Here is a 23,228-nt window from a genome sequence, read left to right as displayed (position 1 = left end):
TACCCGGCCTGGGGTGATTAGGGCAAGGGGGATAGTGGTCTGGAGTGTAAGAGCTTGAGAAAGGAAATAGTTGGACGTATGGGCTCTGGATTGGTTGGTTTGCATATGAAGACATGCTCACAGTCATACTCATTTACTATCGCAAAACATTAGCTAACCCTGGGAGGAGCAATCCCTCAAACATCAGCAAGGCCCCAGATGTCAAAGCACAAAATACAAAAACTAGAAAACGAGGCTATTATAATAGTAGCCCACCTAGGTCGACCTCGGTCCTGCGTTCCTCCTGCTGATACTCTTACTACCTACCCAGACAGCTGTCAAATACACACAGTATCAGCACAACCTAGGGATAAGAGAGATGGTCCTAAAATCAGATACGCCTGGGTTAAAATACCTGACTGCTCCACCAGTGATGAGTTCTGCAACCACGGACAAGTCACTCAATATCCCTGAACTTCATCCTCTCATCTGTACAACGGAGATGACAGTAGTACCTACTTAATGCAGGTACTTACGTCCATAAAGCACTCTGCCTAGAGCAGAGTAAGCAATCCAAATGTGTCAGCAATAATTACTATTTCTTCTCCCTCTGATTTCCCTAAAACTGTAGTGTGACTGATACATAGTAGATACTCAATAAATGTATGTTGAAGTTGACTGAACCAACAAAAGAAGGAAAAAAAAATCAATAAATAATCCTAGCTCTTGAACCAATCATAGAAATGCAACACTTTTAGCAGACATAGGTTAGAATACTCGACAGGCTAGAACTTGGAAGTGAGACCTGGGTTGGAAGTCTAGCTTTAATATTTAATCCCATGTGACTTTCTAGGACAGGATGGAGATGCTACTGGTAGCCTCTCCAACATCCATCCCTCCTTTCCCTTGCTTGGAGAGCCCCCATTTTGTTCTGCGGTCCACATGGGACTCGGGAGGGCAATCCTATCGCCATATTCAGGGACAAACCCTGGAGGGTCCATTCCTATTGCCAGTGACTGGTTTCCAGATGGGAATGTGACCCTTTCCACTGTAGTCATTGTTCATTTGGCAAGGAAATTCTGCCTGTGTAGCTGTAGCCTTCTCGCCACCATGAGGGAGGCCTCCTATGGCCCAAGTCAGCAAGTGCAGGGTGGCAGAGTAAAGATGTAAAACCACCTGGGTCCTCAGTAAAATAACAATAGCTAACATTTAATAGGTGCTTACTATGCTTCAGCTGTTCTCCTAAATGTCTGTGTGCATTAACTCATACAATCCTCATCACTGATACCTGGCAGGAATGTTTTTATTACTGTTTTACACAATGAAAAACCTGAAGAATTGAGCAATTTGTGCAAAGTCTCGTAGCAACACGTGGTAGAGTTGGGATCTAACCTATACTTGGGCTTCAGGATTTATGTCTTTGCTTACCTGGATCTGGAAAATGTTACTAAGACAGAATCAACCAATTCCCTCTGGGCTTGTTATGAGATCTTAAATGTCTTATTCAGGCAATTTGAAGAGTTTTTGCTAAGTGCAGCTGATGGCATCCTAATACATATATTCAGATTCTTCACCTTTAAAATGGAGATACGTCTCTATGTCTCCTAGGGTTGCTGTTAAGATTAAGAAGAGTTCAATAAATGAAAATACCATCCTCAGTTCTTCTGAGGACTCCGACCACAGTCATCACACCTTTCGCGGTTGTCCATGGGTTTACTGAATGGAAAGTCTTATTCCGAGACTCCACCCTAGCCCAGGAGCTATGGGTGCTTCTAGGTCTCTGCCCACGCTAATGTATATATCCTCCTGGAAGTGGCCAGGCATTGCCTCATGTATAAAAACTAACTCATTACCAAGGAAAAATATTCTCCTAACAGGTGTGTATTATAATGCAAACTCTAGACGCAGGAAGATTTTATTTTCTATTCTTTTTTCATAATTAGCTGCAAAATCAAGTTATGCAGTGAAGAGCTCAGTGGATTATCACATCCTAAATCAGCTCAAATGAAGAAGACTTACCTTCTGAGCTCACTGTCATGACATATTATTAACTGATAGCCATAATTTATAGCCATCATATGAAAATAATGAAAAAGTATGAATACAAAATTTAAAATATTAACTCCTGGATAACTTTCCCAAAAGGGTAAAGCAATGGAAAAGAAAGAAAACTTTCGTACCTTGATCTGTGCCAAATCCCTGGAGAAAGAGGTCTCCTGATGGTCTAAGGAAAAGACTTATACATTTTGACAAGTCTTTTAAGATATATTATGTCCTGTTCTAAAAGAAACTGCTCATTCCTTTAACAAGTTGTTCAGCTGAATGTGTATTCTGCATATTTTTCAACTGCATCTTTGTCATTCCCAATTTTTGAAGATGTCTATAAAAGGTGAATTATCTATGCATTGCACTTTCAAAATCCAACTTCCCTTCCTTTTCCATTCTATGTCAAAAGAATTCTCACTGTCAATGTAAATTTAAATTTGTATAGTACTTTATACTTTACAAAGTGCCTTCATAGTCATTTTCTTAATCCACAACAACTCTAAAAAAAGAGATAGGACATATATTCTTATCCAAATTGTCCAATAAATTTGTGAATTTATTTATGCTTGTTTTCATTTATTCATTTATTTGACAGCTATTATGTACCAGGTACTATTCTAGGCACTGAGGATGCAGAAGGAAACAAAACAGTCACCATCTTCAGGAAACTTAAATTTTGGCAGGAAAGCCACACAATAAACAAGTAAACAAATCAATGAGGAAGCCTAGATTCAAAACCTGGTTGCTTGATCAAGACTTTAGAGCTCTTTACAGGATACCAATCTGCCTCCCTGGTCCGAATTCACTGATGCAAATGTTCTCTTTGCCATGAATTTTGGCAGTTTGATTTCTTGGACTTGAATCCCTTCGGGTTTCCAAAAGGTCTCAGATGTTTTCCACTCCCCTAAAGTAATCCAATGGACAACAGTCAAAATGGCATTTAATAACCAACACATTCAGAGCACTATTTTATTCCCCCAAACAAGAGAATTGTGGAGGGAGTTAAAATTGAATTAAAAAAGAAACATATGGGGGCTTCCCTGGTGGCGCAGTGGTTGAGAGTCTGCCTGCCGTTGCAGGGGACACGGGTTCGTGCCCCGGTCCGGGAAGATCCCACATGCCACGGAGCGGCTGGGCCCGTGAGCCATGGCCGCTGAGCCTGCGTGTCCGGAGCCTGTGCTCCGCAACGGGAGAGGCCACAGCAGTGAGAGGCCCGCGTACCGCCAAAAAAAGAAAAAGAAACATATGCACACATAATTGTTTCTGTGCATTAATTCGTATGATCTTCATCGCTAATTCTTGGAGGAGGTCATCTAAAGGATGCAACAGCTGGTTGACCCAAAAGTGGGCTCGGGCAATCGGAGGCTCCTGCCCCACTCCCCTGTCCTTGGAATGAATGCTCCATCTACCATTCTCACACTAGAAGCTGTTTCAAGAACGTAGCCTTGAGAGAATAGGGTGCTGTTGAGACCACCTGGAGAGCCTACATGCCTGAACCTCGTTAAAACCTCTATATAAACTCCTAAGATTCTAGCAAGTGGGTGCAGAGGTCTACCTTCATGTGTAAGTTCCCTTGTTTATTACACCTGCCACCTACCCACTTGGACTGATCTGCGTCTTTCTTCCGTCCCTCCCTGCCCTCTGTGTACGGAGCTACCTTCACATTTCACCAGGGGAGTCCCCAAGGTTGCAAACCCACACTAACACCAGGTAGGAATGTTTTATCACCATTTTACAGATCGAGAACTGAGACCTTGGAGAATGCACGCAATGTGTGCGAGGTCACATAGTAATACATGGTAGAGTCAGGACTTAAACCCAAAGCTGGGTTTCAGAACTTAGGTTCTTTGCCTCTATGCTTTACTGGATCTAGAAAATGCTGCTGAGACAGAATCAGCCAGTGCTAAGACCATTTTTTACCTGGAAAAAGAGGTTCACATTAAGTTTTGAAGTACAAATTAATATCCTGCAAGAGTCTGCTCATTTAGTTATCAGCAGTTGTCTGGCTACACAAGGTTTCTACAGGACAGCATCTCAAATGACTGCCCTTGCCTGTTTTCCATCTCACAGCACTCACGAGCAGGTTAACTTGTCCCATGTATCATTAGTAATTCATGACTTATTTGTGAAAGTGCAGGGACAGCACTACTACAGGCCTAATACAATGAATATCTTATTAGGAAGAAATTAACAAATGAATTGTTGCTGATCAATAAGTGTTGAAGAGAAAATTACAATGATAGTAAAGCCTAAATAATTTATACACGATATTGATTTTTTCATTACATTAATTATTCTTTACAGCACACGTAAGGAACTAGGAGAATAAAACTTTCAAAGCAAAGAAATTTATCTACCGTGGTGTATTGCAGGCCTAAGTCTGAATTTAAAAGACAAAGAATGGACCAGGATAGTTGACAAATATTTTTAGACTAAAAATGCATCAGGTAATCAATCTGACCCTTCCAATATAGCTAAGTTCCTTTGTGTTGCCCAACGTTTTTATACACAATACTTTTAATAGTTATTTATCAAGAGAAGTACTGATAGAAATGTTTATAAATAGAAATATTAGAAATAGAACAATCCATTAATCCACCTCTTTCGTGGCTTATATGAAAGGCACAATGACAAATTCGCTGAAGCCACATGGGAAAGCAAACGTTCGCTGAAACCTCTCCCAGAATCTTTAAGTTAACTGGACTTAAATCCAGTTGAATGGAGTGCAGGTTCCTTATTGCTAATACCTTTCATAGCCAGCAGAAAACAATTCCCTAAGGCCATTTTCTCACAGCAAGTAACTCTCATACGGAGGTAAGGGCCTGAAGATGACCCTCCTGTTTACACACTATTGCTGACTTTAACCTTGTCACAAAATGCTCTCCCAGAGAACAACAAAAAAGTATTGTGCGTAAGAAGGGCTGTGAAAGAGGACGGAGGTTGCTGTGTTCTTCACGGATGACGGTGTTCCCAGCAACTCAAAATCCCCTCCTACAGATGGGAGAAACGAACTGAACACGTGTGCACCAATCCCAATGGATGTTCTAGGTACAGACATTGCACTCAAAATTGCTTTTGTCATTCATATGTTGAATAGCATCTTGTTCACGGCGTTTTGACTCTAGAAATTAAAGCAGTGAATCGATGGTTCTTTTCTTATCTTTTCTATCGGAGTTTTCTCAGATACCAACTTCACTTAACTATTTTTCAGTAACTAATAGTAGGAGATTCCAGGTTCATAATGTTTTATACAGAGTTGCATGAATATATACTTTTAAGCACATCCTATCTCCCCCCAAGTAAAGATGGAAATAGTGTTTCAAAAGTCCTTTAAAATGAAAACTAAAAACATGAGAATAGTTTCAAGTGTGATATAATTTTTTTCTTCCCTCACCTGTTACCTTCAGTGACTTAAAGCCACACTAATATTATTTTTAATGTGCTTAATGTCCTTGGAAGAAAATCTAAGCAACAGAAAGCATCTCGCCTCGTGAATATGCTTTTGCAAACTAGAGCCAGTTTTGCAAATTATTTTGTCATGTCTTAACTAATATTGTTATATAACTTCAAATTTATAAAGTACCTCACACAGATAAAATAGATTGATAAAATGTATATTATCCACTCTGTATCATAATACAGATCCAACTGTCCAAATGTGTAACTATCACCAGTCAATTCTGGAGCACTACGGGGACAAAACACCCAAATCTAAGATCAGTTTTATCACTCAGTGAAAAGTCCCTTGTTATGGTGACGGCTCCACTGCTGAGTGTCCTTTGCTGCATCCACCATTCTTTGGGTGGAGACTAATGGTCCATACAGAAAATGTGTGGTACAGGTACTAAAAGAAAGGGTATTTGTTCTTAGTCTCATATGTAGAATTGAAATGGGCATTCATAAAATGAATTAGAGGAAACTTCAAACTATTTTAAGTCACTGTGCAAGTTCTTCTCCATTATCCTCCCTTCTACCCCTGCAACCCCAAATCCATTCTCCACGTTTCTCTGCCTTGGTGAGCCACGTGGAATGAGAAGCTCGCTTGTCCTTTAGCTTCGTGGTAAATCCAGCCACTGGAAGACAATGGGAGGAGACGGACAGGTGGGAGGAGAAAGGAGTCAAGATATTTCCTTCCCCCCCAGCCCCCTCAGCTCCTTACTGCTGGCAGTGGCTGTCTTCTACAAACAGCTCCTATGGGGACGCCCTTCCTACCTCCAAGACTGTAGCTCCTGTCAGGTGCCTGCAGACATGGGAGGCTGACACTGCCTGCCTGGCTCCACCACTTCATGCCCAGGGTGGTTAACTGCTTCCCTTGTTACTAGTTGTAAGGAACCTCATGTTCAATGTCGGTGCCCTTACTCGGTCCATACCTCTGTAACTAGTCCACTGGCAACACCAGAGGTGGTTGGTACCTCTGTTTGCTGCCAGGACCTACAACACAGCTACTAATGTTTGAAACAGCAACCTGATACAGAAGAATAATGTGTAAGTAAATAAAAGAACATCAGCCACATTCAAATACACCAGCACTGCGAATCAGACAGCCTCTTAGATAGGTGATTACTTCCCATAAATGTACTAATGAGACAAACCATTGCATACGAGATGCATTTCTGACCTCAACTCTCAATATCACCATCCTTCTGATTCAGTTCTTTAAGGATTTCATTCTTCACCTTGACTACTTTTGTCCTCCTCTCCCTCCTCCGTAGCATCCTTCTAATTTACTCTCTGCATTATCACTGTCTGTTCTCTCTTCCTTGACATGTCACCTTTTTCTTTACTGTGTTATATGGATCCCACCTGCAGATTTCCACACACAGGCCAAGTTACCACATACCTATGTTTAAAGTCATGTTTACTTTTCCTTCTGGATCTATGTTTTCATTTTTTAAAGAAAATCTACACAATTCTACAAGTTCCTAATTAGAGTCCACAAAATACAGAAGCTATCATCCAGGTTTACAGTCATACATCCATAACCTTGAATTCTTTGAAAGAAATACTCTGTAAAATATAATAAATAAATATGGAGGACATCAAGGTGTTTAGCTTTTCTACCCTCTCATGCTTATAAAAAAACTAGAATGCAGGGGCAACTGTGAACATACGGTGTTAAATGCAAGCTTCTGACAATAAATGACCCAGTACTTACCAAAAAAGCATGGTACTATATTAATAATAGCAATGAACTACAAATATTTATGTGCCCACAGGCGACTAATCCAATTTCACTGCAGGACTGCTTCATTTATGAATTTAATTGTATGTGTTTAAACATTTTTGTTGCTGTTTCATTAATATCCCATAAAAAATAAAATGACATGCTGAAGAAAAGGAAGAACGCAAGTTTCTATTCACAGCATTAACTAAGTGCCCACTGAGTGCCCATGGTATCCCGAGTATTAACATTTACTTTCATCATTTATGGCTTTTCTTTTGCATCACACTTTGCAAGTTCATTTTTGCATTGTTCAGGATGAAAAGTTCCAGATTCAAAGAGGGAAGTACAGCTTTACACATCCTTTTATTTTCACACAAAACAATGCAGATGTGCAGGATGACTCCCATGAGAGAATTAAAAGTGACGTTGTCTGTGTCAGGCTCTGTTTGAAGAGTGCCACATGCATTCTTAGCACTCACCATGAGATAGTACTATTATTCCTCCCATTTTCCAGAGAAGGAAACTGAAGTACAGAGCAGGTAACTGACTTATTCAGGGTTACGTGACAGCAAGTGGTTGAACTGGATTAAAATCGAGCTACCTTGACTTCACAGCCCACGTTGTAAACATGACCCTAATCACATTCACAAACTGGGCATCAGCACGATTTTCAGGAATATTCAGGGGCTGATATATTTGTCATTGTCTCCAATTTCTGTTGAGGACTTTTTTCCTAACTCGGGGTCTCCTTCCACTACTCTCCAATATCACAATCCTTAACCACAACCGCCTCGACCATCGGGCTTTGACCAGTAATAATCCAGAGTCTACGTTACTGGTACTTTTCTCATCCTCCCATCCTACGTCAGAGTTCTCACGCTCTTGGTTTAGGCTGCTTTTTCCCTGAAGTGAGAATGAATGATGAGATTAACCTTCCCAAGAGGCAAGAACATCTGTCTGTACCCAAATGAATGTCTGATGTGTGGCATACTAAGAGGAGAAAGCTTCTAGAACGTTCTAATAAACCTTGGGCTTGAGGCTTACTTTGACTCTTCTTCTAGTGAACAAGGGGAGCTGACATCTTGTTAATTATGAAAGGCAATTATTAACAATTTGAAATTGCACGACAAAAGAAGAGAGGGATGACACCAAACGTTTGATAATCCCATCTTTCAAAGAACCAAAGTCTTGTCGAGTTATGACGATATTTTTTAAAGGTAATCTAGAACATAGAGCTTATTTTTAGCCGACACTGATTGAACATCTGGAGGTCAGTCTCTGTACTGGGAACTTTGCATATGTTTACTGACTAGCTGTATTTGCTAGAGGAAGATATAAACAAATAACACTTGTCTCGGTTCAACAAGTATTTAGGATAATTCCCAACACATAGTCAAATGCTTAGCTATAATTAAAACAAAGTTATATTAGCCAATTAAAATCATCAGAGACTTATCTGTGATATCCATAATTTAACAAACTCAAAAACAAGATAATTGATTACTACAAGATATTAATTTGGGTTCCGCATTTACTTGTTTTCATACTAAACCTATTTCTTGGCCTAATAATTTAGTTCATGACTCTTAAAATCACATTAGGATTTGCCAGTCTCAATTAAACCTGTTTAATTCATTATCAAGCATAAATAACTTTCAAATGGCATAAGCTTCTCATTGTCCTCAGTCAAAATGAGACGATAATAATTAGCTTTGGGGAATAATAAGAGTCTAAGATTAAGCAAATCCATATCGCTAGTGGCTAAATTCACCTGCCTTCCAATTATTACATGAACATTTCTATTTCTCTGAAGTCGACCCTTTCAAAAATCCCAAGGTAACCAGCAAGAAAAATGCAGAAAAATAAATCATCTCTTACCATCTACCACTTCCAGTTTTATCTTCACAACTCAAAAAAAAAAAAAAAAAAAACTGAATGGGTTTAGTTCAACCTCCTTCTGATTTATAGCAAATATCAGTGGTTTGAACCAGAAGCAATACTTTAAGAGACCCTGTACTGAACATGTAAGTGGATTTGGCGTATAGACAGAGTAATCTCTTATCTCCTTGGCTTTACACTGCACACAAACCTGATGGTGAAAATTAACCTTCTTTGCAGTTCCACATTTCTAATGAGAAGAGACATCAAAAAGATTATCCCTTAGAAAGCAGTATGGGCCATAATATTCTAGATAGCCTTGAAACAGAGCTCTGCAGCCTCCTTATATACTTTAGCCTGCTGTCTAAAGGAAAAGCAATAACCAGATGGTGTTCCAAAGTGGTTATGGCTTTTTTGTGGCAAGTTGTGTTATATTTTCTCACCTTACCTTTTTATACTTATTATGAAGAAGGAGACGTTTTAGTATACAGGACCTATTTATTGCTTTTGGCCTTGAATGTGTAAAATAGTCTACACCATCAGACTGTGCTATACTAAAAGTTTCCTTGGTAGAAACGCTGACAAATCTCTGAGAATTAACTAGTTCATTTTTATAATCCTTTCGTGTGTGTGTGGTGGAGGTTGTTTTGTTTTCTCTGTACAGGGCAAGAAAGAGGAGAAGAAAGATACTGTGAACTCAGCTTAGATTAGAACACAGAACCTTAAAATAAAAGGCCACACAGGCTAAGCCCTTCCCCAGGAAGAAATTCCTTCTACAACATCAGTGGTTAATTAGCTACATCAAAAATGTTTACTGCTGGGGAGCACGCCACTTCACAAAAGAGTTCATTCTCATTGTAGACAGTTATAAATTTTAAGAAATTCTTTCTTACTCTGAGTTGAAATCCTTATCCCATCACTTCTATCCTACTTATCCTAATTCTATCCTTTGGAGAAATACAGAACAAATCTCCTGCACCTTCCACATCTTCCTTCTTTGAGTATTTGAAAGCAATTTTTATGTCTCTCCTATTTTTCCCATCTCCATTATTAAATATTACCAGCTCCTTCAATTATTCCTCCTACGACATGGTTTCCAGATGCTGTGAATAAACTGGAGTAGTAGCTTGACAAGTAGTAGCTTGTCAGCGTTTCTACCAAAATTTTTCTTAAAAGTTTTTTAAAAGAGATCTGAAGGCTTATTTACAACTATAATCGACACAATTACAAGGACTATGCAGAACCCAGTGGTCTTCCAGAAGCTGTATGCTAGCTCTCCTTCTTGTGATACACACACACACACACACACACACACACACAACTGATGGGATGGTTCTGTGATACAAAGTGGGTCAGAGACCCTCACTTCCCTGGACACACTGATTGGCTGAAAGAATAGTCGCAAGTTCCAAGCTGGGCTAATCTGAGTCATTCCCCAAGGTTTTAAATTGGAACTCAGAGAAGGCCTGCTTTCCTCTTAGCTGGTGGAGCTATTAGATTTGATAGCCATTTACTCATTTCATGGAATAAGCCAATTTGATACAATGAGTTCAATATGAAAAGGCGTGTGGGGAGAAAGTCCCCAAATCTCCAGTTTCAACCATTCTTAAAACCAACTCTACCCCTATCTTTCCTGTGTTCTGGTTATTAAGTCAAGAATTCCCCTCTGCCTGAAATGAGCCTGAGTCAGGTCTGTATCGTCTGCAACACAGAGGGTCCTATCTAATACAATGGTCATAAGGTTCCAAGCACTCTAACAGGACCAACAGAATGCGGTCATAAAAGCAAACGGTTGCCATCCTACCCTACAAAAGGTATGCATGGAATCTCTTTCCATCATTTTAAGAATGAGAGCGATACCCACTTATTGAAGAAGAGCAAGGTCCATCTTGCCTAACGGCCCAAGCTCACAGGGCTGACACTATTTGTTCAAAACTGTATTCCTAGACCTATCACACAGTAGGTGCACACAGTAGGTGCTTAACACACTCTCCACTATAGTTGTCATAGTGAACAGAAGAAACAGTAGGCAAAACATGGAATATAAATTATCAAAATGAAGACACGAGTCCCCTGGGGAAACTTTAGACATATTACACCTCCTTAGTATTAGATAACCCATTTGCCATATAAATTATGGAACCAGATTATCTCTTCAGTCTTTTTTAGCCATAAAATGCTACGATTTTACCCACACTCAACAATGGTAAAGAAGAGTCTTCCAAAGACCTGGGTATGCAGACAAAAAGGGGAAACATACTGCAATAATGAAGGAAGGATAAAGATAAGGAGAAAGAATATCCTACCAAATAAATAATAGAGAAAAGAAAGAAAAGGAATGGGAAGAAATCATCACTAATATGATAAAAGAGGTCATTCAGATAAGCCGTCTTCCTCTTAGCTTCCTATCTTACTCTAACCAGTTTCTGTGGTCAGAAATGCCCTCTGTACTGGATCCAAACTACCAGCCCCAGAGCCTTGCCCCTTCCTGGCCCCTTATAACCCCTATGACAGTTCCTTCCGCTCTACCACAAACCTCCTTCCAGAGTTGGCTCCCTGCTTCTGCCTTTGGTCCTAGATGTTCCCAACTCCTCTCTCACCATTCCAACCAGTTTTTCTTGTCACCAACAGAATGTGGACCCAGTTATACCGTGTCCTCCCACCCCTGTTTCCCATCCTGTCCTCTGCAATGACTGATGCCCAAACGACCATCCATAATTTTCCATTTATCGCTTAATGTTTTGAACTTAGAATTCTGTCTCCATACAAATAATCATAAAATGGCATCTCTACGAATTAAGGTGACCCATTTACACTGAGCCTGCTCTAAGGAATTGATCTCACATCCTTTCGTGGAAGAAGGCCTTGATTAGGGGAAATACTGCTATTACAATTAGCAACTAATATTTAAGTATTACTATACACCTGCATCGTAAGTATTGAGCGCTGTGTACCAGCATATTATACTATGCACAGATACTATACCAAGTATTTTACATGCATTTGCTCATTTAATTCTCATAACACCTCTAAGAGGAAAGTACCAATATTATCCATATTTAAAGATGAAGAATCTGAGGCTCAGAAAGGGCAACTTACTAACTTACACAGCTAGTAAGCACAAGAGCCACGTCCATCTGACTTGATAATCCTTGCTTTTACATATAACATGACCCACAAGGACACTGATCCCTGTGAGAAGTGGGGAAGGAGGGGACACTGGGGGAACCAAAAGCAAAGAGACTAGGGCACCAAAGTCAACATGATCTACTTCTTGATTTTGCTCAGAGTCAGCCCTATTTGAAGTAGAATCTTGTTCCCATTACATAGCAATAGATCATCTGTCATTTTGCATCGTGGAAATGGATCCTCCATTATCCAAGCTAATCTAGTTGACTGTAGAATGCCGTACACAGACATTCTCATGACAGACAACTAATTCAATCTTCTCTGTGAGGAAGGTACAGCTGAACATCTCTTCAACCTCTTCCCTGTCGCTTTTGATGCAGGGCACTTTGCGTAAACCACAGCTATTCATTCCTTCCTAAAGTATCCAGAGAAGAAAAGTAATTGAGAATACCAGGAAAGAAAGAAAGGGTGAGGACCAAGCGGAGGAAGGATTATAAAAAAAATTGTCCCCAAAAAAATACTACCACAGGGGCTTCCCTGGTGGCGCAGTGGTTGAGAGTCCGCCTGCCAATGCAGAGGACACAGGTTCGTGCCCCGGTCCCGGAAGATCCCACGTGCCACGGAGCGGCTGGGCCCGTGAGCCACAACTACTGAGCCTGTGCGTCTGGAGCCTGTGCTCCGCAACAAGAGAGGCCGCGATAGTGAGAGGTCCGCGCACCGCGATGAAGAGTGGCCCCCGCTTGCCACAACTAGAGAAAGCCCTCGCACAGAAACGAAGACCCGACACAGCAAAAATTAATTAATTAATTAATAAACTCCTACCCCCAACAGAAAAAAAAAAAAAAAAAAATTTTCTAAAAAGCAAACCAGTGCAGGTGATAATCTGATAACTTCTGATTCTGAGAGAAATGAGTCCATCACTAAACAAAGAAAAGCACCTGACTGTCCAATAGAAACCATATGTTCAAATAGCCAAGGTGGCATTTTCCTACATCACACAGCAGAGAGATACTGAGTATTTCCTATAGAAGTAAGACCTCACTGCTGTAATCTGGGCAGGGTCTGTAGCAGCAGCAGCATTTCATCACTAAGCAAAAATCCAATTATTTTTAGATTCCATAATCTCTAATTCCTCTAAAATCTTCATCTATTCACTAACAGTTGTATATACATTGATAGAAAATAATGCCAATCCCTACTGAAGAATCACTAGATGTTTCTATGTGATAATCAGTCTCTAGTTTAAGTGAAATGGAAGCTGGGAATCAGACTAGTCAACTCTTTTGGGGTCATTCAGGAATTAATACATAAAGGTGTAAATACAAAAAGTACAATTTGGGGTGAAATGTAGCAGAGACTCTCTCTCATGAAATAATAATGTCTTTTGGTAGAAAGTTTGTAAGTAATTATCAATTGAAAAATTGTCTTAAACTAAAATAGAAGGGCAGGATCTAAAACACTACACAATTAGAAATCTTTAAAAGTAAAAAGTCCTTAAAACCTAAGGAAGGAGCCTAATGCTTTCATTCCAAGTCCAACCTGTTTCTTATTCTCATAAATTTCCATTAAACAGGGAAAGGAGGAGAGAAAGTATTTGAAAAGCTGCCAGAGTAAAAAAAATCCCATAATGAAATTTTGCTCATTCTTGGAGAAATGAAGTAGAATTAGATGCTTCAGTGGTGGTGAATTCCAGAATCTGGGTAGCTTCCAGTAAATGAAGCTTTTCCATAATGTCAGGTGCAAAAGCTATCTGATATCAACAGACTGAGCCTGAGTTTTTAAAGTCCTATTTCCTTGCACCAAATTGTTTGAAACCTTTGAGACAAAAACCTCAATAAACTAGTATTCCAAGCTTTTAATATTTTAGTCCTTTGAGCAAGCATGTCAGATTAATCTTCAAATTGCAATGGACAGAAAGAACATTCAACCAAAATTCTTAAGCCCATGCGTCTCTCAGAGGATGTTAATAAGGTATGCAGTTTCATTGGCTATTAAGATTTCAAACTTTCCTAATTCTCAGCAGCATTACTATTTAAAAGCGGGTGTGGATGGGGGGGGAGAGGAAGCTAGTCTATCCTGAGAGGAAGGGATTTTACTTATTAAATCTTTGAATCCACCTAGCATTTACCACACTTCCAGGCACACAGTAGGCATTTAACACATACTTTCAGAATGTGTTGATGGATCGGCCTGGGGGAGAGTGGAAATCTTGCTGAGAACAGCATGAGTCCAAACCCTGGCATTGCTCAGCAACGAAGCCCATCTCCAGAATTAGGGTTATAGAGGTAGAGCAGGAATTTGAACGTGTGTCTTCAAAGTGGCATCAAGAGGACTGTTTCCTGAGCTGGAGAGCAGCCACCCAAGAGCCACCAGACTCGTCTCTGGCTTCCCCATGCCTGGAAAACTCCTGCCCTGCCTCTCTACCTCCAGCTCCCCCTGCCTTTTACCGGGTTTGAGTTTCCACTCACAGCACTTAGGCACAGGATTCGACCTCGCTAGTCTAACCCAGGCCTCCTAGCCATTGCGCGGTTCTCCGAGCATCGGCTGGGAGGGAGGCCACACCGTGCTACGCAAAAGGAAGGACACACACACGACGATGGTTCCCATCACCTTTGGGGGGGGGGGGGGGCGGGAATCGACGGGGGGGGAGCGGGGAGCGAGTTCAAGGCCAGGACACCATCCAAAGGTTCCTTATCGCTCTCCTAGAGCCTCTGGCCGAACCGCTGGAAGATGCTGGGGAACCAGCAGCACGCCGCCCAGTGAGCGCGGGGCCGCCGGGGTCGGGACTTGGGGGAGCTAGGAGGGGGGTGGCAGTTGGCAGGAAGCGAGACGCGGCAGGGGACAGTACCTGGTATGGCTGTGGTTGCGGGGACAGTCTTTCTTCTCCATGATGGCCGGCACACAGTTGGTGAGCTCCGTCCAGTCGGCGTGCAGCCCGCAGCTCCAGCCGGTGGAGAAGCGGGAGAAGAGCCACGTCTCCTTCTTGCCGGGCCGGTGGCAGGTGCACTTCTTCTGGCCGGCTTTGCAGCTGCACGGCTGCTCCAGCCGGATGTTCTTCACCAGGTGCCGCCCGAACGTGGTGCCCCCGGTCTTCTGGATGTGCAGGAACACGATCACATCGCGCCCCTTGATGTTGAAATCCACGAAGCGGGTCAGGTCCTTCAGCGTGAAGTTGAAGCGCGTCACGAACCGGGGCAGCGACCCGTTCTCCGGGGCCTCGGGGTCCGGCTCTTCTTCCTCCTCCTCTGCCTCGTCCTCCTCCGGGTCCCCCAGCTCCTCGTCCTCGTCCTCCGGCGCCGCGGCCCCCCGAGGCCCCTCGGGCGGCCCCCGGGGTGGCGGGGGCAGCTGGGGCCGTCGCTCCCAGTCCTCGAGCGGCGCCTGTGCCGGGCGGGCGGGACCCGGGGCGGCAGGCTGGCCGGCCTCCCCGGCGCGGGGCTGCTCCCCGAAGTTGGCGCAGGAGCTGGTGCAGGAGGGGGACACGTACTGGTACATGATGACCACGAAGAGAAGAGTGAGCACCGGCGTCAGCAGCCACTTGTTGAACCTTTCATCCATGGTCCCGCTCTCAGGCCGGCAGGCTAAGCGGCGGCGGCAGCGACGCTGTCGGGCTCCCGCTCGGAAGTTTCGGGGGCTCCGGGGCGCGGCTCCGAGCCCGCCGCTCCTCCATGCCCCTGACGCTGAGGCGTGCGGCTGGCTGGCGGCCCCGCGGCACACCGGCGCTCCGGGGCTGACAGAGCCGGGCCTGCGAGTCTAGCGGGGAGGCGGGCGCCGGCTCGCGCGGTGGCGGCTGCGGCGCGGGGCGCCCTGCGCTCCCGGGGGCGCCCGGCTCCGCCGGCTCCGCCGGCTCCCTGCTCCCGCCCGGGCGCGGCGCGCGCTCTCAGGCGGCGCGGGGCACCCCGCCGCCAGCGCTCAGTCGCTGGGGAGCGCGGGTCGGGTCCTGGACCTGCCCCGGGGCAGCCGGGCAGCCGGGCAGCTGCGGCCGCGAGCTCGGGGGCTGCATGAGGCTCTCCAGGGCTCCGGCCAAGGGCAAAGGCGCGGCCCGGCCGCCCGCGGGCCCTGCGCCCCGCACGCGCGCCCGGCGCCTCTGCCCTCAGGTAGCGAGGCGCCGGAGCCGCGAGGACGGACGGCGTCTGCCGCAAGTTAACAGAGGAGCTCCCCGCCCCCGTCCCGCCCCGCCCCGCCCCGCCCCGCAGCGGCTGCGGACTAGGCGCCGGTGCGAAGCCGCCTCCCCGGGCGAGGCGCACTGCTGCTCCGGGTCGGTCCGCCCAGGCGCGGGCACGCAGACACACTCGCACACACTGGCTGGCGCCGCCACAACCCGCCAGCCGGTGTGACAGGAGCCCTGCTACCCGGAGCGAAAACCTGCCCTAGGTACGGAGCATGCGCCAAAGCCTTCCCCAGCCCCCGAAGAGTTTCCAGGGGAGGAGTCCGCGGCTCCGCGGGGCTCGGAGCCGGCAACTGGGGGTGGGAATCTCTTCAGCCTTGAGCCAGGAGAGATTCGGGAGAAAGGCAAAGGCGGGGCGAGGACAGGATCCGAGGAGATCGTCGCTGGCGCTGATCCGAGACCTCCAAATCCTCAGCTTTCTCAATCTGAGAGTGGACAGAAATCTGGCCAGTCTGTCTGCAAGGATAACACCTGCCCACTGCTGGGCAGACTCACCTAGGCAAGACTTGGCAGGAGTTGGCTGGTCCCTCACCGGCAGGGGATGTTGGCCCTACACTGCTTTTAATCTCGACACAAGACGTTGTAACTGGTGCTCAAGTTTTATTCTGGTCCTTCCGCACGTACAGACTCGGTGTGTTCAACTCTACAACTTTATTCACCCAGCATCCATTCATCAATTACCCATGAGGCGCCTACTGTCTATCAGGCTCTGTATTCGATGCACACTTCGTTTCTTCCAGTACCAAATAAGTCCAGCCCACAACCATGCAGCACTTAGATCATAAGAGGAGTTTATGGGTCACCTCGTAAAATTCATCCTAGTAACACACGCTGAGCTCCTAGATGTGCGAGATTCACCCCCTCTCCCCGCCCCATTGCGGACAATAAGACCTCTACTTACCTGTATTTCACAAGCTAAAAAGCTCTTGATTATGTGCAGATTTTAACTTTATTTTTCAAACATCTAAATTTTGCATTTTTCTGAGAAACAAATCTTTAACAACAGTTTCTCTTCTTCAGATAATGAATGGAGTAAAAAATAGGAGTAACTACCCCTCCACAATTCCTGGACTTGCTTGACCCAGGTTGAGAGTGGCAGCGTATTGAAGGTGGACACAATGCAGTTTGATTCCCTGACTCAGGTCAACATGTCCCTCCTGGGTACCCTGCCAGTCCTAGTTTCCCACACCCAACATCCCAGTCTTCGTAGCATCCAGCCTTCCCACCTGGCCTCTTTATGGATCTGTGCGGTATTTGTCTCTGTAATAAACAAACAAACAAATAAATAAAATAAATCACTGTGCTGATTTATTTCATTTGTCAGACTGTCCCCTTCACAGCCATTAGTTAAGATCCAGATTTCTTTCAAGGATGCTAACGCTTGCCCAAAGGAAGTTATTTTTATTGTTCTAGGCAGGTTGGATTCTTCTAAGAAAACGTCCCTCCTCTGCTTCCTTTCCTCTTTTCAACTCTATAAACAACCACCGTGTCCTTCCTGAAACTGTATGAGACTATATTAGTAAGAAAGGTGTTAGGTAAGATAAATCAGTTTCCTTAAAGCTTACTTGATTCTATTTCTCTTTTTCTCACTTAAAGTTTAAAATCCTATTAATGGCATCACATCACTCTCCAAAGCAGGAAACTGTGATAGAACAAAATCCAATAAAATCCAACCATTATTTCCTGAATGCATCTAGTTAATGGTGTTACTTATTTTTTTAAATATGCCTTTGCTTTAGCAAAGTAAAAATCTATTATACCTTTTTGTATTACTTTATTTGAGAAGTTTCTTGTTTTCTATAAAATCACTTGATATCCGATGGATAAATACAACCTCATTAGCTACCCAAATGTATAACCTGAGTACTAGCGGCAATTTGTGTAGTGGAAAGCACTTTCCTAGCCATTATCTCATTTGCTCCTCAGAACAACACTCTAAGGAGATAAGAGAAGTACAGTCCTCCCTTTTTTATGGCTGGGGGGAAAGGGGCTGGTTTTAAGATCCCTCTCCCAAATCCTGGGATGCTCAAGTCCTTTATATAAAATGATGTAGTAGTTGCATATAACCTATGCACATCTTCCCATATACCTTTAAATCGCTCTAGGTTACTTATAAAACCTAATACAATGTAAATGCTAGGTAAATAGTTGCTGGCACACAGAAAATTCAAGTTTTGCTTTTTGGAACTTTCCGGAATTTTTTTTCAAATGCTTTCTGTCCTTGGTTGAATCTGTGGATGCAGAACCTGGGATACAGAAGGCCAGCTGAATAATATCCCATTTTAAAGATGAGGAAACTTAACCAAGGAAAACTAGGTGAAAGCAGAGACAATTAGAAACCACTTACATCCTTGAAATACATTCAAATCGCCATTTAAGAAATCCAATGAACATCAACACAGAGCCCATAATTTCCGCTCTCCTCTCTTGAGATCCTTTGAGTCAAGAGGCAGGAAGAGACACAGAATTGCAATAGAACAATTAAATTGTTTTCCCTCTCCCTCTGGCTTTACAGGCAAAGCTGAGAAATCGCTACATCCTGCATCATTTTGGAACCTAGTCTGTGACTTTCCAGATAAACAGGGGAAAGACAATGACAACCTTAACATGATTATAATATCATTGTTAAATTATTTAGGAGAATTTCAGGAGAAGATATTATAGCAAACAAATAAAACAGCTATGTTGCTAACAAAATGTATGTTTCCATAAATAAGTGCACTTTTAACTTTTTTCAAAGAACATTACCCCAGAAGATCTGTTTCTGCTTTCAGTAAAATAACTAATGGAATGCCATAATTTCCTTGAGGTAAGCACAAGGAAAGCAATTCATAGAATCAAGCAATTACGTAGATAATTCAGGGATATACCCAAATATTCTTTTTTTTAATGATAGGTAACTTTGGTTGTGTTAACGGTCTGCCTCAGGTGTGCTCTTCCTATTATAGTTGTGGAACTTGGCGTGAACCTAATCATAGCTCTTAAATCACACGCGATAAACATGCTTCCTTATCTACAAGGGCAGACCTCACGTTCAGTTGAAAATGAATAGAACGTTTCTAAAATTGAATGCTCTCCAGGTAAAAAGAAAAACATGTTTGCATTCAGCTCACTACAGTTACTCCACAATGACACCAGCGGGCAATTGTTTCTGGCTAATAGGTTGCAGCTACTATGATTCCGACACAAATTATTAAAATAATAAAAATAATGTTTTCAAAGAGCTTTCTTCCACTTCCTTTGCCAGTCTTGCGATGAGGTTGACGCTATCTGCGAAGCAATTTCTTCACCTAATTTTATGCCTTAATAAGCTGTACCACAATTACGTTCTTGCCTGATTCCTTCTCTGCCTTAACTTCAGTACTCTTCCTCCCTGTTCTTCTCAAATATTCTCAAACACATTAACAACATTGCACTCCCCTAGGATTCAAACTTTTGATTAGAACAGTCCCCATTTAATCAAGTTCAGTTGGGAGATGAAATTGCATCTCAACTTCTCCACTTTCCCTTTGGTGCCAGAAACTGCCTTTGAGAATGCTGAGGAAACCCTGGAGAGATTAACAATCCAAACAATCACAGAGAATAGTTTCGGATCCCCTACATTTGCACACAGGAGTATATGGATATGAATGCCCTTCAGTACAGATGAAAAACAAACTAGATTGTGTAAGTCATTGGCAGCGTAAACCTCTCCTTCAAGGATACAAAGTGCTCTTATACACTGAAATGACTTTTTGTTTTCATTTTTGTAGACAAACAAAAAAAAAGACCCCCAGGCTAAGCAGTTTTGCTAATAACCAGCAAAGCAGTAGCTTTCTTTTTCCAGAGGAAGTAAAGCAGAAGAGTCTGTATAGACAGGGCAAACTGCAGAAAGAATGGCGATATTTACTGAATGTATTCCAGTTCACTGCATGATTGTAACTTTGGGGCAACCATAATCCTACATACTGCTTCCCATAAAGTTCTATTTATATGAACAGTTCATTCCTTGCTTTATTGTATGATACTCTTCATCCACCACTGATGGCCGCCTAAAAGTGATGGATGGAAGCTATGCTACCTGTATGCACAATGTATTCATTAAGTCAGTATTGTGTAAGCAGATACAATAGTCTTTTCATAGTAGATATTCACTTATTTCTTTAACAAGAACTTGTTAAGCGCTTAATATATACCAGGTGCTCTTCTGAGTGCTTTGGATACTGCATTAAACAAGACCAATAAGTGTAGCTTACATTCCAACGGTGGAAAAATAAATGATGAAAAAGGAAAGAAGATTCATCCATTTACTTCAAGGACTTTAAGGATATTTATTGAGCCCCTACTATGTTACCAGGTACTTCTAGGTACTTGGGATAATTTAGTGAACACTAGAGACTATAATTTTCACCCTCAAGGGTTTAAATGTAAGCAGGGTTAAATAGTTGGGCCTGTGGGCTACTGTACGACATTTACTGTGAAAGAAATGGGGAGGCACTTGGGGGGTTTAACAGTTTTTAAAGGGTCATTTTAACTGTTTTGTTGAGAATAGACTGTAGGAGGGTCAACATAGAAGCAGGAAAACCAGTTAAGTGGTGTTCCATAACCAAGAGAGACGATATGGCTCAGACCAAGACAGGAGGCACAGGAGACACTAGGAAGTGGTCAGATTCCGTCCATTTTCAAGACAGAGCCATCAGTGTTTCCTGCTGGATTGAACATGGGGTGTTAGAGGAAGGCAGAGCCAGGGATGATGCCAAGGTTTGGGGCCCTTGCAGTCAGAAGGATGCAGCAGCCATCAACCGGGATGCCAGCTGGGACCATTGCAAGTGCTATCAGGGTAACTAAGGAGAGTGATGTTCAAAGCATAGATGACAGGGATGGAGAGAAGGAGGCAGTCATTTCCACTGGGCAGTCAGAATAGACTGTTGCTCTGCAGAGACCAAGGGGCTGAGCCCTGAAGGATTAGAAGGAACCAGCCATGCCAAGCATCCTGGAGAAGAGCTTTCTATGCACAACAACATGTGCAAAGGTCTGGAGTGGGAAAGACGTTGGCAGGCTCAAGGGAGAAATGGGACATTAGGGACAGCGGTTGGGGCAGATCATTCAGAGCCATGACAGTGGTGCAAAGGAGCCATCGGGGAAATTTTACAGTAAGGAAATGATATGACTGATGGATGTAAAAAGCTCACTCAGTGTAGTTTTCCAAGCAAGAGATGATGGAGACTTGGAAGAGGATGGAAGCAGTGGAGGAAATAATTTACAGTCACACAAGCTCAGTGTGAAAAGAAGTACCTTTTTTCATTTTTTAATAATAGAAAGAAATTTCGCCTTAAAGATTCCATTTCCTGAGATAGAGGAAAATGAAAGCATCCAACTTAACTCAGTCACTGCTCAGTTACCCTCTGTCTCTTTACGGTAAACAGTGAAGTTGGTCCTTCTCCCCTTCCCTTTCTCTTTGCCTCTCTCTAGGGTGGTCTGAGCTGCGGGAGTTTATGTAGTATCTTCACACTGGCTACAGGAGATGTGGTCTGTGGGGAGCATTCTGTTTCCACAGCCTTTCCTGACAATGTATAGTTAGTCTCTCCTGGACGAAGTGTAGGTCTTGATTTCTGCTGGGTCTCCTGCTGCCCTTTTATGACCTCAGCTGCCATGTCCACACGATCTGTATCTTACTCAACTGTACTATGGGGTCCTTTCTCTCTGTCAGCCCCTTTGGCTCTTCTATGGCCTTTTCTCAGGGACACATTTGCATCTAAATCAGTGGTTTTCAACCCCACCAGACCCAGCACTCATTTTTATTGAACAGATATTTTTAAATAATCCCTTTAATAATCCAAACTTAAATATCATAGATAATAGACTCTACCCACACACATAATTAACCAAACTAACCTAAAATGCCCTAACTGTAATGTTGAGATACAAAAAGAAAGTACTTAATAATAGAACACTGTATATTTTAACATGTAAATACTCAGACCTGACTACAAGAGACAACATAAAGAAGAAGTCAGATGCTGTGTCTCTGAAATATCTTGTTTGAATACAAGAGAAGTAAAATCAGAAGCCATCCCTTTCAAGAAGAATTTGAAAGAGCAGAGATGTTAGTGGATACTAGAATTTAAAATAATGTTAGAATAAGTAAGAATACTCCTGATTTATAAATATACATACGATAAGAAAAAGAAGCAAAGATAATACACCAAGACGAACTGCAGATTTTTGGAGGGAGGAAAACAGGGAAGTATGGTTTTCATAAATGAGCTAGGTTTTCTTTTTCAGTGTTGGGTCAAAATACTTCTCTATAATATCAAATATCTCAAAATAACACACTTTCTATCTTGAAGTCATGCTACACATCAAGGCTAATCCGATTTCTGAATGTAGTGGAATATTTAAAAGTCATGTGGAAGCAAGACAGTTCTATCACTGCAACCACCAAATAAATGCAGTAGTCTCCCCATCATTGTGAGAAGCCCAAACACCCCCCTAAGCCTTGTTACTGCTCCCACTGAGAATCTAGTAACTCCCTTTTCTTTCCCCTAACAATATGAATCAGTTTGGGGGAGATAAAGAGACCAAATCAGCACTCATTTTTTCCTCACTCAGTCAGACTTTGGTTCTTGATAGGTAAAGCCACACTTTTAGAATTTTTTTGAAATGATACCTATTTTTTCTTCAGAAAGTATAGTTTTACATTTGAAACCAAAACTTGCAGACATTAATTACCCAGAGTCTCATAGCTAGTAAGTGATGGTACTTGGATTTGAACCAGGTGGTTTGCTTCAGCTGGAGAAAGTGACTGCATTCCAGATGGATGCTGGAAGCCAAATCAATAGGACTTGCTGATAGATTGCATAAGGGGGAGTGGACAGGCGGCGGCTC

The 23,228-nt window shown here is 42.9% G+C and overlaps 1 protein-coding gene across 1 annotated transcript in view; it reads right to left on the bottom strand.

Annotated features, from left to right (window-relative positions):
- Nucleotides 1-15,751, bottom strand: part of HS6ST3 (heparan sulfate 6-O-sulfotransferase 3) — a 654,288-nt gene extending 638,537 nt beyond the window's left edge. Inside the window, exon 1 of the mRNA XM_065895898.1 lies at nucleotides 15,045-15,751. Within this exon, the coding sequence (XP_065751970.1) occupies nucleotides 15,045-15,751 (707 nt within the window). The remainder of the gene's footprint in view (nucleotides 1-15,044) is intronic.
- Between the last annotated feature and the right edge of the window lie 7,477 nt (nucleotides 15,752-23,228).

This window comes from Phocoena phocoena, chromosome 18 (assembly GCF_963924675.1).
Source record: "Phocoena phocoena chromosome 18, mPhoPho1.1, whole genome shotgun sequence".
NCBI lineage: Eukaryota > Metazoa > Chordata > Mammalia > Artiodactyla > Phocoenidae > Phocoena > Phocoena phocoena.
Note: the sequence above shows the minus strand (reverse complement) of the source record. Positions and strands in the feature narration are given on the sequence as shown.